The sequence below is a fragment of the Orycteropus afer genome, unplaced genomic scaffold (assembly GCF_000298275.1).
Source record: "Orycteropus afer afer isolate SDZICR_OR568_19922 unplaced genomic scaffold, OryAfe1.0 scaffold00018, whole genome shotgun sequence".
Lineage (NCBI taxonomy): Eukaryota > Metazoa > Chordata > Mammalia > Tubulidentata > Orycteropodidae > Orycteropus > Orycteropus afer.
The window spans coordinates 7,260,289-7,278,539 of record NW_006921605.1 but is presented as its reverse complement, the minus strand read 5'-3'; the positions used below and the strand labels follow the sequence as shown (position 1 = coordinate 7,278,539).

The 18,251-nt window shown below is 55.5% G+C and overlaps 1 protein-coding gene across 1 annotated transcript; it reads right to left on the bottom strand.

The window, feature by feature from the left end:
- Window positions 1–1,104: 1,104 nt before the first annotated feature.
- On the bottom strand, window positions 1,105–18,160 carry GGA3 (golgi associated, gamma adaptin ear containing, ARF binding protein 3). Its single transcript, XM_007959657.1, has 17 exons — window positions 18,121–18,160; window positions 9,798–9,882; window positions 9,597–9,672; window positions 7,466–7,564; window positions 6,669–6,792; window positions 6,296–6,399; window positions 6,059–6,139; window positions 5,520–5,657; window positions 4,957–5,038; window positions 4,057–4,173; window positions 3,501–3,746; window positions 3,157–3,227; window positions 2,581–2,900; window positions 2,163–2,374; window positions 1,694–1,863; window positions 1,447–1,557; window positions 1,105–1,215 (listed from the first exon to the last, which is right to left on the bottom strand). The coding sequence occupies exons 1-17, from the start codon at window positions 18,158–18,160 to the stop codon at window positions 1,105–1,107; spliced, it is 2,187 nt and encodes a 728-aa protein (XP_007957848.1).
- Between the last annotated feature and the right edge of the window lie 91 nt (window positions 18,161–18,251).

Sequence of the window (18,251 nt, the reverse complement as noted above, 5' to 3'; positions counted from 1 at the left end):
AGTTGAGCCTAGAGTCACTGGCCAGGACTGAGTCCACAAGGAGGGGGAGCTGGGTCTGAGGACTGTTGAAGCAACAGGGTCTGCCCCAAACCTCCCACCTCCAGACCTAGCATTTTGCCAACAGAGCCCTTAGCTGGGGGTGGCTGGGGTTTCTGGGAACTCTGATTAACATGAAAAGACTGAGTCTAGTGCAGGGCCCTGAGGCCAAGGCCCATGTGCCGCTGTGAGTGCTACACCAACACTGTCAGACGGGAGGATGCCGAGGGCAGTGGGGCTGTCCTCCCCTCAGACAGGCCAGGCCACTCATCTGTGTCATGCCAAGCGAGAGGTAGTGAGTAGGGTGGCCTGGGCCAGGGCAGGCGGTGCATCTTCACGGAAAGCTGAGCAGCCGCTTCCAGATGAGGAAACACTGGTGGCTTCTCGTCCCTCCTTCCTGTCCCTCCCTAGTTGGGGATCATGAGGATTCCACGCCCACTGAGCCCAGCCTGCTACCACCAGGGACAGACGCACACAACTCGTCATTCGAGGCTGCACTGTCCTCAGTATCTGTTCTAGGATGCCACCGCCCACAGACAGCAGGCTTGGAGGCTCCACAGCACATGATTCTTGGCTCTGTGCCACCCGCATTCCTGGCCCCACTTGGCCCACCTGCTGGAGGTGGGGGCAGGAGCCTGCCAGCCGGGGAGACCAGCCACAGGACAGAGGAAGCACAGGAGGGCAGGAGGGTAGGAGCACGAGGATGTAGTTCTCAAGGGGCAGGGATAAGTCTCTGGGGATTCCCCCATGGCATCTGGGAATGCCAATACAAAGGAGGGGGGGACCTCCTCAAGCCTTGGACCAGGGTCCAGGACAGAAGGTGAGTCAGGGGCCACTTATCACCCCTGACAACCTATGGCCGCTTCAAGTCACGCAGGTCGATAAAAACAAGTTCTCTTAGGGGCCAAAGGAGGAGCAACTAGGACAGCAATAGCTCGGTGCCCAGGGCCCCTGTTCCACATCAAAGCTACAGGACTCCGTCAGGACACAGGCAGACGCACCCGGCACCGCCCAGCTCGGGCAGCCTCCTGGGCTTCCCGAAAGTGGAGAGGCCGGCGTCCTCCAGGGTCATAGACTGCCCCACCGCTCCACGGGAGGGAACTGGTCCACCTCGCCCACCTCCGTGCTCAGCTGTTCCCCCAGGGCGAAGGTCAGCCGGTACCGAAGCCGCACCTTCTCCTGGAACAGAGGGGAGCCCGTGAGGCCCCGCCTGCACCTGGATGCCCTTTCCTTGGCACCCGCCCTTCCCGTCCCAGAGGGATGGTCACTGCTCCCACCCCACCTGGCACCTTGGTCAGGCCTGGCCCTTGGGTGGAAAGGGGACATTCATTACCACTGCAGTGTCACAGTGCTTCGAGTTTGGAGGCTTGGGGGGTGGGAGTCCCCAGGTCCTCACAGCAGTGGGCTCACCTTCAGTGGATTGGCCAGCAGCATGACCTGGGTGATGGCTGCGGGGGGCTGGATGGGGCTGAAAGGAGAGAGTTCTGTCCCTGAGGGTGGCTGCAACTTCACTTTCATGGACTAAAGACGGAGAGAGGGGAGAAGTGCCTTAAAGGAGAGCTGGCAGGTAGCCTCGAGATGGCACTGGGCATGGCTGGAGTGGCCATGCACGCGCTGCCAGCTGCCGGCCCTGGAGGCCCAGGGAGCGGGGCAGTACCTTGGGCACAGCTGCCTGCAGCACGATGCTCCTGACGGGCAGGGGGGCCGTGTTCAGCATGGACACCACCACAACCAGCACGTCGGGCCGCCCTGGCGGGCACTCCTTAGCAAAGTGGAAGAGGATGCGGAAGCCATTCTTATCGTAGGCTGTCACGGGAAGGGCACTGCCTGCAAGAAGGTGGCGTGTGGGTGTGGGAGGAGAATGGACCCAGGAATCCAGCAGCCCCAGGGGGAGCACTCAGTTCCAGGAGGTTCCGCTTCTGCACGTGGTTCCCCAGGGGTCTGCGGGAGAACCCTTGTCACGAGGGTCCTGAACGTAAGTCACTGCGAGCAGCAGAGGCCAGGCCAGCAGGATCGAACCTGGTACTAAGAGATCCCGAAGGGAGGCCCTGAAGCCCTTCCTCCCACCGCCCAGAGCTGCCACGTGGGCTCCACCTGCCCTCCCACCTCCAGCCTCCAGCACCTACTAGGCTTGATGGATTCCAGGGGAACGTGGACACTGGCCAGGGAGAGCTCAGGCCCCTTCGGAGGGCTGCCCTGGGGCTGGAAGAGGGGACTGCCAGGCCCGGCGGCAGGGAAAGGGAGCAGTGGTCTGGCTGAGGCACTGGTGGGGAGGAGAGGGGAGGGTGTGGCCTCAGGGAAGAAGCTGGAGGAGATGGGCTTCATGAAGCCTGAGGTCCTAGGAAGGAGGGCAGACGTCAAGTCAGTAGGCTGAACTGCAAGCCAGCACCTCCCTGAGGCTCCCACCCTCAGCCAGGTTCCTGCCTCCTATCAGACCAGAGTCCTCCTATCAGACAGCGTCCCACCCCTGTGGAAGGCTGCTTGCTGCCTGACTGTGCCAGGGCCCAGGCCTAACCTCCGCCAGCCTCTCTTCCCCTGCCTTACGCTCTGGCCTCTTCCACAAGCTGGTCGAGGGCATCCGGCTGGTGCAGGGTGCTATCGCCCAGGGATGAGCCATGGTACCCAGGGGCTGCTAGCTCAGCCTTTGGGCCCGGAGCTGTGGCCAGTCCAGTGGAGAAGAGGAAAGAGCCCGGACTGGGGGCAGGAAGGCTGGCTGGGACGCCAGGAGCCGGGAAGGAAGGCGGCAGCGGTGCTTGGGAGCTGCTTGTGGGTGGGGCTGCAGGCTGGCGGGGAGGGCCGTCTGTGCAGCTGCGGGCAGTAGGGCCCAGCTGGGGGCCAAAGAAGTCCAGGGCAGGCTGCTCGTTCTGTCGGGAGTGGAGAAGGTGGGTGAGCACAGGGGAGGTCCGCTGCCAGACACGGGGCTGCGGCTCGCCACCCACCGGCCCTCCCGCTCTGGGGAACTGGAGGAGGAGCCCCTAGGAACACGGCCTGAGTAAAGCACGCTGAGCTGAGGCAGAGCCCCCGCCGCCGGCACAGAGTGCCTCAGCCAGTGCGGCACGGGCTTCATAATGGATCAGCAGGCAGGCAGGGTCGAGTGCTGCCTCGCTGCCGCCCCCCTACCTGGAACAGGTGCCACTGGCTGTTTCCAGCTGTGTCTTTAGGGGGAGCACTGGGGGCCGGGTCCGTGAGGCCTGAGGACAGAGGAGGGAATGATGGTAAGTGTCCCCTTGCCTGAGGAAGGGCTATGTGCCGAAGTGCCATCAGTGGGCGAAGGGGTGTTCTCCAGGCAGCCTCTGGGGGAAGAGGTTCTATCTGTCTTTCCACTGGGGTAAGAACACTTGGGCGGGGAGGAGAAGCAAGGCATGGGCCATGCAGCCCCAGGTGGCCCCTGAACCTCTCTTGGTGGAGGGGACGTCAGAGCCTTGGCCTCAGGAACAGAGCCCCACCACAGCACTGGGACTCACCCAAGCTCAGCAGTTCCTCATCCAGCAGGGAGAGGGCATTGCTGGGGCTGCAGGGCCCGGGCGAGGCCTCGGCCTGGCTGGCTGAGCGGCTGCGCAGGGGGCCTGCGGCCTGGGGGGGTGGCGGGAGGATGGGGATGCCTGATGTGGGTGGGGCAGGTGCAGGGACCAACACTGGGGGCGAGCTGCCCAGCGTGTCTGACTCATCCAGGTCGATAAGCGTGCTGTGGCTACTGGAGTGGTTGTTTCCTGGATGGCAAACGGACGAATGACAGGAAGAATTAGGGGCCACTCTAGTGGCTGCATGGCAGGAGGCAAAACCCTGTGCACGGTGGCTCATCCCACACCCTCTGCCTTGCCCCAGCCTGGCACAGCCAGGGACTGCCGACAGCCAGCAGAAGGCAGGCGAGATAAGCCCTCTCCATGTCTCTGGCCTCCAGGAAGCTGAGGCCCATGTGGAACAGCTTGGCCTCCCCCGAGGATGATACTGCTCAGCCTGTACCAGTGGCTCTGAGGTGGGGAGCTGGGAGCTGGTCTGGAGGGGACCACAACGTTTTACCTTCTGGGCCAGGTGGGGCTGAGCTGGTCACCTCCCCATTGATGACCTGTCCTTCGATAATTGTTTTGTAAGAGTTGATGACCCTGGAGAGGTTGTCACTGGCCTGCAGGATGTCCCCTAGAGCCGAACAGAGAGAACTCTCACTCCTGGCCGGGACAACTCCCACCACCACCAAACCAAAGCCAAATCCATTCCTGTCAAGTCAATGCTGACTCACAGGACAGAGCAGAACCGCCCCGCGTCCGCGGCTTTAGTCTTTTTAAAATTATTTTGCTGTTGTAGAGAACGTACATAACAAGACACACAGTCCGACAGTTTCTCCAGGTGCAGTTCAGTGACACTGATTCCGTCCCCCACTCTCATCTTCCTTTTCCCACCTGTTCCTCCTCAACTGACACGAACTCGCTGTCCCCTAAGTTTCCGATGCAACCTTTCGAGAGACTGTGGCCAGTCTGACCTCAAAGGAGCACGGGGCTCAGGGCCGCCTTCGTTACTACTAAAGCTGAACTGCTGTTTGAGTTTAGGAAGACTTCAGGGGCTATTTTTGGTTTAAGGTTTAAGATGACCTCAGGGGAATACTTTCAGGGGTTTATCCAGCCCCCACAGCTCCAGAAAGCCTGGAGTCCATGAGAATTTGAAATTCGGTTCTGCGTGTTCCTCCCCACTTTAGATCAGGATTCTTCTACACAATCTTTGATCAAAATGACTCGTAATGGTAGCCAGGGCTGTAATCTTTATGGAAGTGAACAGCCACAGTTTTCTCCTGTGAAGCAGGTGAAGTCTGAACCTCCACCCTTCCAGTTGGCAGCTAAGCGCTTAACTACTGCGCCACCAGCGTTCCCCAACCACACATCCAAATTCTTGGGTCATTTTTCCCAACTACTTTTCCTTGTCACTCACCCAAACTGTTGTCATTGTCCTCTGTCTCGCTGGCTAATTTGAATAAAGTCCGTCTCTTGTTCTCACACCGATCAAACAGCTCCTGAAAGAGACCCGATCTACAAGTCAGAACGACAAAGGCCCTTGGCAGTCAGCTCATTCAGCGCTCAGGCCCAGGCCAGGGCACCCTGAGCTCCTCAGCCACCACCCACCACAAGGCCAGGCTTGAACCACTACAGAGCACAGGGCACTGCAGGGCAGGTGAGCGAGGAGTCTCTGCCTGAAGGTGGCCTGAGAGGCCACAGAGGAGCTACACAGAGAGGCCGCAGAGGCCGGGTGAGCACTGAAGGCCAGTCCCTGGAGTTGCAGCTGGGCTCACAGCCCTGCCTTGCCACCTGGGGCAGGTTACCTCACACGTCAGATGGGGACACCACCATTGAGTGCCTGGCTGCTGTGCCAGTCAGCGAGGTAACGAGTTCTAGGTGCGCAGTGAGGCCTAGCAGCTCGGGTCCTCGGCAGAGGCCGTTCCTTTTGCAGCAGAGCAGTGTAGGCGTGAGGCCTGCTCCTCTCCAGAAGGGGCCTACCTGCATAAGCTCCTTGTCCGCCTCTGAAGAGTCATCTTTGCTGTAGTGAAGCAGCATCTCATTGAGCAGTTTGACGTTGTTATTGACCTCCTCCAAAGTATGCAGACGCTTGGTCACCTTCTGGATCCGGGCCTCATCCTGCGTCAAGGGAGGGGAGCAAGGGGAAAGCTCGACACCGCACCTCCCACGTCCTCCCAAAGCCCACAGGTGAGGGTCACTGCTTCTCACGGCTCCTGCTGACAGCACAGTTCTCGGGAAGCCCACGCGTCTGGCCCACTTGCCACCCACCCCAAACTGGATGCTATCACCTCTTGCTTCCACATCCCATTCCCCCAGATGCTATGAAGTCCCTCCTTCCATCCTCAGGCCTCTCCAGGCAGGTGTGAGGCCCAGGGGAGGAGACGGCCACCTGCGGCACCAGGCGCCACCCCCACCTCCTTCCATCCTCGGGCCTCTCCAGGCAGGTGTGAGGCCCAGGGCAGGAGACGGCCACCTGTGGCACCAGGCGCCACCCCCACAGCCCGCGAGCCGGCACTCACTTCCTTCACCATGGACTTGATGAGCTTGTTGGCCTCTTGTAGGTCGTCTGGATTTTTGCTTTTCAACAGCTTGGCTAAAAGCTGCAAAGAAGGGAATAAAATGTGGAGGGACGAGAAAGAGGGCGCCCCCCAGTCCAGGGACCACAGAGACCAGGGCCCCAGCAGTGCTGGACAAGACTGCACCCACCCCTGCCACCACCCTCGCCTGAGAAAATCCCAGCCTGGGATGTCTTTTACCTTGGACTTTTCTTCATCGTCAAACACAGGGTTTTTGGGCCGGGGGGGTGGAGAGGGGATGAGTGTCCTGTCGGCAGGAAGTGGGGGGTCAGAGCGTATAATACCTGCAGGGAGACAGGGTGCGGCTCACTCAGCCTCAGGTCAGCCTCACTGGCTCGGCCAACAGGGCCCATCCCTGTGAGAGGGACGAGCAGAGGCAGAGGACAGGGTAGCCGTCCCCATCAGAGCCCTCGTGAGAGCTTCTCCTACGATAAAGGCCACTTCTCCTGGGAAGGGTGGGAGGGAGCCTAGGGGCCTGGAAGCTCCCCGAGCCCCTGCTGCCTTAGCCAGCCTTCAAGGTCTGCTTGGAGGCCGAGAGGAGGCAGGCACATACCTTGTCTCTTCAGCATGTGATAAGCATCTCTGATCTTTGACTCTTCTGGCAGGGCCAGTGTCCAGCTATAAAGCAGCTCGATAACCTTGGTCTTCACTTTCTCAGACACCCTGTCCCCCAGGTACTAGGAGGCAAAGGGAGCAGGAATATCTAGTCACTGCAGTTTGAAGGCAGGAAGGTGGGAAGGCTCTTGACAGCAGTTAGAAGGCTGCTAATGAGTTACTCCCTAGAGCCTATTCAAAAGCAGCATGTGCCGAGGACGGTGTGTGGGACAGAGCAGCGGGAGGGGCCCTCTGCCGCCACGCAGCCCAGCCGGCCAGCATGCAGCCTGTGGTCAGGCAGTGGGGCCAGAGCTCGCACATGCCCAGTAGTCAGAAACACAACCGTGAACATGAAGGGGTTCACGAGAACGTCTTCAGCAGGAACAACGAACAGCAGGAATACTTAAAACCCTCGGTTTTAAGTGGGTACCCAGAGCCAGGCAATCCCGGTGCAAAACACAACCCGACCAGCTGGGCGACGGATGCATAAGGAAGCCACCCCTTGCAGCCACGTGACACAGGCCAAAGGAACTTCTGCTGGGAGCTTGGGAGCCCTGTGCAGGCCCAGCCGAGGCCCTGCCATGTGTCTGTCTCCCTCCAGCTCTGTCAGGGAAGGCCGCCCGTCATCCCAGGGCCTGGTCCTCTAACAGCCCTCATAGCAGCTCCAGCCTGTGGAGACTCTGGCTGGGTACGAGAGCCAGTGGGATGGGCAACAAGGAGGAACCCAAAAGTGGTGAGCAGGTATCACGGACTGACCTTGGGGGAGACGACTTTGATTAACTCGTTCAAAAAGCGGAACTTCCCCACTTCATTGTGAATTCTCCTCCCACAGTTCTTCATGCACGCCTCCAGCACCTGCGGTCACACAGAGAGGCTGCTGAGAGAACGGGGTGCGGGGACCGACACCCAGCACAGAGACCACGCTGAGGAAACAGTCACCGAGTGGAGGACTCACTCAGCAAGCAGTGGCTGAGCGGCCCAGGACTGCATGGGTTAACTGATAGGATCATTCACACACCATGTCACCATGTGTCCCCACATCACAAACCTCTTCTGGGGAAGCTAAGGACAAAGTAAAGAAAAAAAAAAAAAAAAAAAAAAAAAAAAAAAAAGCCAAAACCCAGACACCAGACAGACCAGAAGGTAAAGTGAAGATTCTACTCTGGTGTTTTTTGTAGAGGACAAGAGGGAGAGGGTTTCTCGATTCATGTCCGGGGTTCTTTCCAGAAGCTGGCCAGTGTTTTTTGGGGGTGACAGGAGATAATGGAAAAACCCCTGGTGGCATAGCCGCCTGGCTGCTCAAACAATAGACAGGCATATGGGGTGAACATTTACATCAGATAGATACACTCCTTGGAGCGATCGATCAATCATGAGAGAACGGAAAGCCAGCGTTTGTACAGGGAGACAGCTCGGGGGGTGGGAGTGCATGGGAGGGAAGGACACAGGGAAGAGGTAACTATGGGGAGGAAGCGGGAAGAGAGCTGTTACACTGCCGGGAAGTGCAGTCGATGTCATGAGACAACGTGTGTGTGAACCGCTGTAGGAAAATGAGTTTGCTCTGTACACTTTTCACCCAAATCACAATAAAAATTAAAACAAAACAAAACAAACACTTGGCGGCTAACTGGAAGGTCAGTGGTTGGAACCCATCAGCCGCTCGGTGGAAGAAAGACCTAGCAATGTACTTTGGTAAAGATTACAGCCTGGGAAACCCTACGGGGCAGTCTTACTCTAAAATGTGGGCATGCTGTAAGTCGGAACTGTCTTGACGACACACAAGATTAGCCTGGGAAACCCTGTGGGGCAGCCTCACTCTGAAATGTGGGGTTGCTATGAGTTGGAACCGACTCGACGACACACAACAAAGGGATAACGTTTGAACCCTCTCTCCTTCCGTTCGGATGACAGGGTGTTTTTCCTCCCCCTGCCGCTGCTCCTTCTGAGAACGTAAAGCTGACCCAAGCCTTCCCGGGGCCCCCGGGTGCCTACGGTCCAGGCCAGGGAGCACCACCCAGGGCAGAGCCCTCAGCCTCAGCACTCCTGGCCCGGGGTGGGGTCGCTCTCGGTGAGGAGGCTGCTCTGTGCAATCCAGGACGTTTAGCAGCATCCCTGGCCTCTGCCCACCAAATGCCAGGGGCACCCACCTCACTAGCTGCCTGCAGACATTGCCAAATGGCCGCTAGGAGCAACACACCCCAGTAGAGAACATGTTTTGCGGTTCGAGCTCCACAACAGACAGGCAGAGTGCACGTGAGCCCGAAGCTTCTTGGCTTCCGATCTTGCCAGGACCTGAGCAAGTCTGGCAGAGTCCCTGGGACCCCTCTAACTCCGCTACTCGACGGGGCACTGGGTCTGGAGGGTGGTGCCTGAGCTCCACACGCTGTTCCACATCTTGAACTCCCTTGGGTGGCGCAAGCACTGGGAGTCAGCCCTGTCCCCGTGCTGTTAATTGTGGTGGCCTCACTAAGAACTGACATTCTCATAAGCTCCGGCATGAATTATGCTCACCTCTTTCTTCTGCTCTTAACTGGTAAGACAGTTCTGTCAGCGACTCTTTGAGAAACTGCCTGTGAGCCCCACGTAGGGGGGCTCTGCCTCAGGCGCCCTGCTTCAGCACCTCAGCCTCTTGCGCTGGCTTGTGGGAGCCACACTGGCGGGACCACACCCGGACCACCTCCACAGCCTCAGTGCCTGGCACGAGCACCCACATTCTTGCGGAGCTGTCAACTGAACACGTTTCAGGGAAATCTAACTCGGGATGCGCTGCCATCTGGCTGGCTTTGGGTGTGAGGCCTGAGAAGCGCCAAGAAGCCAACGGGCACACGAGGAAGGCCTAGTGTCATGCAGACCCACCACGCTCCTCTATCTCCACCAAAGAACCTACCGTCAGGGCCTGCACCGCCTCCCATTCCTGTGGGGACTGGATCTTGTGGGCCAGCAGCCGGACCGCGATCTGTGGCCTGGAGACAAGCAGACCTGTTTTCAGTACACCGGCCCCGGAGCCATCCGGCCAGCCCTGCTTGGCCACTGTTTTGATTTTTCCCACCAGCTTTCTCTCATCTGCCCCATTTGCTTTGAGACTCACCCTTCAAGCTCCCTGTTGATCTGATCACAGAAGCCAATGATGTATTCCCAGTCCTCTTGCCGGTTGGAAGGATTGGTGGCTTTATCTCGGGGGAGAACAAAGTAGAGGGCAAGTGTTATAAAAACCAAACCAAACCAGTCGCTACCAAGTCGATCTGGACTCATGGCAACTCCATGTGTTTCATAGGAGAACTGCCCCAAAGGGTTTTCCGTGGCTGATTTTTTAAAATTTTATTGGGATTTGGGTGCAAGTTTACAGAGCAAATTCATCTTCCATACAGTAGCTCACATATACTGTCTCATCACATTGACTAATCTCCCACAATGCAACAGCTCCCTTCCCCTTTCCTCCCCACAGTTACCTCTTCCCTGTGTCCTTCCCTCCATGCACTCCTGTCCCCTGAGCTGTCTCCCTGTGTTCTCTCATGATTCATCTCTCCAAGGAGTATATCTACCTAATGTAAACATTCACCTCATATGCCTGTCTTTTGTTTGGCTGGAAGCCACAGGAGTGGGTTCAATTCCAGACCTGACGGGCAGCTAGGGGCCACAGTCTCAGGGGTTCCACCAGGCTCTATCAGACCAGCACACCTGGTCCTTTCTTTTTTATGATTCTGAGTTGTGTTCCCCATTGTTCTCCCCCTGTCCAGGATCTCCTGCACTGATCCCCCTCCAAGTGGCTGACGGTGGTCATGGCTGATTTTTTGAAAGTAGATCACGAGATCTTTCTCCCAAGGAAGCTCGAGGTGAACTCGAACCTCCCACTTTTCACTTAGTAGCACTTAATCACAGACTCCACGAGGAAGAACAAAAGAGGGCATAATGGGAGGTTTTCATCACGTGGGATACAATTTTTAGACACTGATGTGAAGGTTAAGTTTGCTTCCAAATTCTTCTCTAAAAGAGAAGCCTCAATAGTTCACTCGGGGAGTAATCAAACCAAGAAAACCAAGCCTACTGGCACTGGGTCCATTCTGACCCACAGTGCCCCTAGAGGACAGAGTACAACTGCCCCACAGGGTTTCCAAGGCTGTCAGTCTTTATGGAAGGAGACTACCTCATCTTTCTCGGGGGTGGGGTGGGGGGGTGGCTGGTGGGTTCAAAACACTGATCTGGTTAGCAGCTGAGTGCTTTGATCACGGTGCCGTCAAAGCTTCTTATGTAGCAGCCAAGACAAAGCTCCAGCTCAGTGCCCTCGCGTCGATTCTGACCCACAGCGACCCCCTCTGGGTTTCCAAGGTTGTTGTTGTTGTTGTTATGTGCCGTCAAGTCAGCCCTGACTCATAGGGACCCCTCCTTGGGTTTCCGAGGCAGTATCACTACGGAAGTAGGATTGCCCAACCTTCCTTCCGTGGAGTGGCTGGTGGGTTTGAACCGCCAGCCTTCTGGTTAGCAGTCAAGTGCCTTAGCCACTATGCTATCAGGGTTTCCAAGGTAGTAAATCTTTATGGAAGTAGCTGCCCAGTCTTTCTTCCGTGGAGTGGCTAGTGGGTTTGAACTGCCAACCCTGAGGTTAGCAGCTGAGTGCTTTAACCACTGTGCCACCAGAGCTCTAACCAGAAAAAAAAAAAAAAACAACTTGCTGCCTTGGAGTGGGATCCGACTCAAATACTGCCCCTCTGCCCAGGGTTCTGCAAGTCACAAAGGAGAGAGGAAAGAAATCCTCCGCCTCATGGAGTTTCAAGTAGACCAGGATTGATAGGACACATGTAAACAGTTCTAAATACAAGAGATTAAAATGTTAATAAATCTCCATATAAAATGACACAGGAACAGAACTGGTCATTGCAGATAACAAAGATGAGCTTAAGTTCAGGAAACCGGGCAGGGGGAGCGACTGTTGCTGTGTCCTTCAAGTCGACTGGAAGTCCCAGCGGCCCCACGAACGAACGGAATTTTCTTGGCTCTAATCTTCACAGGGGCAGATTACCAGGTCTTTCTCTCACAAAGCTGCTGAACGGATTCGAACCACCCACCTTTCAGTTGGCAGCCCAATGCTTAACCTTTGTGCCACCAGGTTTCCTTTGAAAGTAGGAATATTTTCCATAAAACCTTCAAAAAAAGATTTCTCAAGCCTTAACTTTTTTTTCCTTTTTTTTGAAATTAAAAAGCAAAGAGGCTCCTTGATGGGAGAGTACAATCTGAGAACTGGGAACCGCAGGTCGAGGCCCTCCACGCAGCACCTCCCCCGCTGGCCGGACTTCTGTCAACGCCGCAGCGTTGGTGGGCTGCAGACGACACGGTCATCACGCCAAGTCAAGCGCCAGCCATGACCGAGCCCTACCAGGCACTTGTCTTCATGCGACCCCAAGATCGCAGGCAGCGAATCTCAGCTTCAGGGTCCGCACCCTCGCGGTTCAATGGTCTTCCCTCCATCAAAGAGAAAGACAAGGCCGCTTTCAGAGGGGCCCTGAGGGGCTAAAGTCCAGGTTCTACACCCAAGTATCCTCGTCTCAGGTACGGGCCCTCCGCTCCCCGTTCTCCCCACCCCCTGGCTGACGGAGGATGGCCTCTCCTGGGGGTGGAGAGATGTCTCCCCTCTGACTCAGATCTGGAGTCAGCCTCTTGCAGAAAGCACGCCCAAGCTGTCTGCTAAATTTAGGACTTCAGGTTCGGAAGACAAATGAAAGACTGAAGACCCACATCCGAAACACCTGCTTCTCTGCAGACTTCCACCAGGTGAGAAAGCAAAGCAACGACCAGGGTCCTGGGGAAGCCCCCGAGTCCTCACGGCTGGGCCTTTTCTTAGCTTCCTCTTGTCGGTCAGCAGCCAAAACCCTGGAAACCATTAGCCTGATGACCAAATCCTAACAGGGACTCCTGGTCCCTCTGCTGGGAGTCGAGCTCGGAGCCACAAGAGGTCTGCAGACACCTCCTCTGGGTCAGGGTGGCTGCTGAAGGGGTTGACACCCAGGGCAAGATTCTTATTTGGGGAACAGAGAGGTGCCTGTCCCCAATCTTGGAAAGAGAACTGACAGGCCCTTCAAAATGTCAAACTTGATGGGAAAGGAGATTAGTTTAATCCGTGTGTGTGGGGGGCATTTGGGAAGAAATGCCAGTGACCCCACATTTATTTCCAGTGAGGACTTAGCTGCCACCTTCCAGGGAAGCCCTAAGTCTCTCCCACCAGTTGTCTGAAATCTCTCAGATACCGGCTTGGCTTTGTTACTAAGCCCTGTCATTTGAGATGCTTAATGTTCTCACACTGAGAGGCTGAAGGATACAAGTAAGACTGTGAGGAGCCAGAGCCACCCCCGTGGCTGTGGTCATGCTGGGAACAGACACACCTCCCAAGGCGTAGACACACAGCCCACTCACTTCCACTGCTCGCCACTGGGCGGCATCGTCCCCACACAGGGGAACGTGGGGACGCACCCCACGGCGCACAGAAGCACCGGACTCAGCCCACGACCCACGACGTGCCGACAGCCCCGCACTGCTGCTTCCCAAACCCTCCCTCCTGCTTGTCAAGCACGTTCAGCTTTCCAGAATCCCACCTTCTTTCCCCTTGGACACCTCTCAACTGAAGAACGCGGGGGCACCGAAAGGCCCGGTCTCAGCGAGGTCGGCCCCGCTTCCGAGTCTCCTCCAGCTCACCAGCCCTCTCAGAAGACAGGCCCATCACCCGAGAACTGGGAGAAACCTCTGGGGTCCGGAAAGTTCTGGGTGACCCCGTTTCTCCATGGGCCTACGGCCTCGCCCCCAGATACGCACCCCCTTCCACCTTCATCTGGCACTGAGGCGTCACCGGCCTCCCCACAGACCCTGCTTCTCCGGGCTCTGCGTGGACTCACGGCTCCTGACCGTTCCTGACCGTTCCGGACTCGGCTGAAAGCCTGCTCTCCCGTGTTGGCGCCTCAGGCTCTCAGCGTAATGCTACCACCAGTCCTGCATTTTGCAGGAGCTCAGGAGGCCAAGGAGGGACGGAAGCAGCAGCACCTGCCGCCCCATTCCGACATGGCTCGACCACCAGAGATGACCATCCTATGTAGCCAAAGAATTAGCAATGAGCAGAGGCATGAACGGGGCTACAGGGCGAGTAAGGAGTCACCCTTCAGCGCGAAGGCCTTGACCTGAAAGGGAGACTTCGTGAGTCCCTGAATCTTTGCTAAGCACCCACAGAAAACTGAGCACACAGCCCGTGAGGCATGGCCGTGGGGACTATAAAAAAAGGCCAAGACACTGCTCTTATCCTGCCGGACGTGACGCTCTTCAGGGCATGTGAGAAATAATGTGTATAAAATAAGACAGTGTATAATTTTAAGTGCTAATTTGGTAAAGAAAGAAGTCTAAAACCCAACGAATCACCTCTCTTGACTTCCCTGTTTCTATAAAGAGATCACCATCCCAAAGCCCCTTCTGGCCCCACTCCCAGGCACTCAGGTTGGAATCTCATCCCTGGGTCTCCCCGCCGCTCCCCACCCACCGAGCTCTTCCTTCTCAGTAGCTTTTTTTTTTTTTTTTTAATTGTGATTTGGGTGAAAGTTCCCAGAACAAATCCATTTTCCATATAGCAGTTCGTCCACATTTTGTTTCATGACATTGACTGCAATTCCCCACAAGGTAACAGCTCTCTTTCCGCTTCCTCCCTGTGGTTACCTTTCCCACGTCCTTCTTTCCCATGCTATAGATCGTTTTTCATACAGCCTTTCTTGCCAGGTTTTGTAACCCCCTCCAATGACTGGGTTGGGACTCGTGCCTCTCCAGTGGGACTGGACAGCTTGCTAACAATGTAAATAAGGTGCAGGGCACCCTTGTGGGGGTGGGCTCATACCAATAAGGTGTACGGCACCCTAACGAGAGGATTGGTCAGTCTGCTACCCTACAGGGGCAGGGAGGGGGACCTCATCACCACCAAGAAAGAAGAGCTAGGAGTGGAACACACCTTTTGGACCCAAGGTCCCTGCACTGCGAACCTCCTCACCCAGGAAACAGAGAGCTGTGATACTGAAGACGCTACATGGTGAGCTATGGCAGTAGAACCAGGAGACCAGTATGAGATGGTGGTGTGGGCTTCCTGGCCCATGCTGGCAGACTGGGGTGCCTCTCTTTTTTTTTCAATTGTGATTTGGGTGAAAATTTACAGAGCAAATTCACTTGCCATTCAGTAGCTCACATATACTTCGTCTCTTGACATTGACTACAATTTACCACAATGCAACAGCTCCCCTCCCACTAGCCACCTCTTCCCTGTGTCCATCCCTCCATGCACTCCTGCCCCCTGAGCTGTCTCCTGGTGCATAAGCAGCCCTCCTTTCTCTCAGATTGTTCTCTCTCCAAGGAGTGTATCTGCCTCAGGTAAATGTTCAACTCATGTGCTTGTCTTTCATTTGGCTGGAAGCCACAGGTGTGGGTTCAATTCCAGACCTGAAGGGCAGCTAGGGGCCATAGTCCCAGAGGTTCCACCAGGCTCTATCAGACCAGCAAAACCTGGTCCCCTCCCCCCCTTTTTTTTCAAATGATTTTGAGTTTTGTTCCATATTGTTCTCCCTCTCTATCCAGGATCTCCTACACAGATCCCTCTCCAAGTGGTTGACAGTGGTAGCCGGGCACCATCTAGCTCTTCTGGTCTCATAGTCTTACAGGCTGCGGATCACATGGTGTATGGGGTGCCTCTTTTTAAGAAAGTTTCATTCACTCCCATATCACCTCCATCAAAATAAAGGCAAAGATCATTTGAACTTGAACTTCTGGTCTTGTAACACCTCACTAAGTAAGCAGGGACTCAGTAAACATTTACTGATTGAGCATAGTCAGAGGACTTCAAAGAAGGGATTGGTTCCTGGGAAGGAAAATCTGGGATGGGTCTCGAAGCATTTAATTGCGCAAAGGGATGCAGGGCATTCCAGGTAAGGAGAACAACATGAGTTGGTGGGACAAGAACTTCAGACTGATCAAAGCAAGGAAGAGTATCTGGAAGCCATACGGGGGGGAGGCAGGGAATGAATGGGGCCAGATGTCAGGGGGGCAGGTTTGGCAGCAGTGGGAATGTCTTGATTAAACAGTTTTAGAAATACTTTTCTGGGAGCAGAATGTAGACTAGACTGGGGGTGGAGTGACTGGAGGTGCTGGGCCCGACAGAGGCTTCTGCAGTCATCCAGACAAAACAAGGCGTGACAGGACCTAAACTAAGATGGTGGTGAACTCCGCACACTGGTTTGTTCAAATGTTACAGTGCACATCAAGTCACAGGAACTGTAAAGGTGCGCAGAGGTTAAGGGTGAAGGAATCTTAACATTGTCCCAAATGTACCCTTCCATAGAAAAGGGTCATGGCTAGGCTGATCTGGTCTCTACAGATGCCATCTGATTCACCCTCAACATCTCTACTTGCCTCAAAAAGTTCTGTTGCTCTGCAACTTTAATATATAACTCTGACCCCAGAATCTAATGCCCAGAGATAATCTTTAAATCTTGAAACGAAACTATCCCTTGAAGCCATTGTTAAAATAAACAGCAGTTCAGCCCAATAAAGGTCTGCCTCAAGCACAGTGCTTTTAGAAAGAATCGTGTATATGAGCTTAATCTCAACAGTTAACCTAAAGCACAGATGAGAATTTGAAGGGGCAGAGAGCCTACATTAATGGTGATGAAATAAAACAGGTAGAGAGGGTAAGAATGGTGACACAATGTCAAGTATGTAACAGATGTCACTGAACTGCTCGCGCAGAAATTGTGAATGGACGTATGTTTAGTTGTGTATATCACCAACAACAATCAAAATTAAATGTACACACATCTACATAATACATACTTTATACACATGAACTCTAAACAAACCCACTTATTAAACTCATTCTCATGGCCGTCAAGTTGATTCTGATTCATAATGACCCTACACGACAGAGCAGAACCGTCCCATAGTGCTTCCGAGGCTGGAATCTTTAAAGAAGCAGACTGCCATGTCTTTTTCCCGCAAAGCAGCTGGCAGGTTCAGATGACCTTTCAGTTAGTAGCTGAGTGCTTACACACTGCACCACCAGGGCTCCTCCTAAACTCACTGGGTCTTTAAATGACTCCACTATTCTCATTAACATCTGTGAAATGAATCGATTCTGGTATGCTTATGTCCAGTTGGGTGGCTCCGGGCAAGTTGTCTGGGGTCAGGGTGTCCTCCTTTTGTGAAATGGTGGCAGGAGAACCTACTTCTCTAAGACACTGGATAAATAAATTTGAAGAACGTCTGGAGAGCAACTTGAGCTCCTCGGAGAACAGTTCCACATACACAGAAGCCCTCGTAAGCTGCCTGCCACTGCAGTTTTGTCACTGTCATCTGCCGTTTTCTCTCTTCTAAGATGTGCCCCTCCTTTAAACTTGGGTTCCTCCTCCCGAAGAAGGGCTCCCGTTCAGCAGAGGTCAGGCCACTGGAGGAAACAGCCACCCCCGACGAGAGCCTGGAGGCGCTCCTGAACAAGGGACCCCTGCACGAGCCTGGATCTAGGCACCTGTCTGTCTTGTATCCTGTCCAATTTCCGTCTCACGGAAAGAAACATCCCGGGCATCTAGCCTCGAAGAAAACACGTTTATTAAGCCTTCAGCAAAGGCCTATCTGCTAACAAGGTTAACCCACATTTCCTTCACAGCAAACTCCGTAACTAAAGCATCAGACAGCGCCCCTGAGCCTACACAGTTCTTTACTCGTTAGAGAATCATTCGTTAAGATGTTCGGGGGATGGGGTGGACGACACAGATTTCAACATGCTTTGGTCACTGCAGGAGAACAGACAGCGCTCTGCTCCCCAGTCCAGCGAGACTCATGCTTTAGGCAAAGGAACGGTCACCGCTCTCTGTGGAAAATTATTCTCACTTCAAAACATTCTGCCTGCGCAGAGCGGTCACTTTCCCTCGAATACACGGCACACAATCACAATTCTGAAGTTGCCAGGCATGTCAGCATGGTCAGCCAACCCACCACCGCCAGAGTTCCGGCCCAAATCCGGAGCTTTTTCCTCCGTCAGGGACTGAGGCGCACGGGTCCCGGAGTCACAGCCGGGAGCAGCCCCACCACCATCTTCCCCAAAGCTCCGACGCATGTCAGCCCAGAGAACTAGGCTGGAGCGTTCCCCGAGCCTTCGAGGACCCGACAGAACCCCGAGCTCACGCAGCCGCGCCCAAGAGCTGGAAGAAGCGCCGCAGCCAAGGGAGCAGGGACCGGCGGGGAACGGAGCGCACGGCTGCAGAAGGGGCGTGATCGCGGAATGCTCGCGGCAGGAGCAAGCCAAGGCGCGCGCTGCCAGACGGCGCCGCCGCGGAGCCCGGGGACGGGGTGCAAGGGTGCAGAGCGGGGAGGCTCGAGGGCAGGCAGATGCGACCGCGGCTACTCACTGAGCCAGGACTCCAGACTCTCCCCTTCCGCCTCCGCCATATTGCAGCCGCCCGGGGCAGCCCCGCGGCTTCCAACCTCGCGAGAGCCTGCAAAAGACGAACCGAGGCGTGGCTTGCAGGGGGCCTGAGAG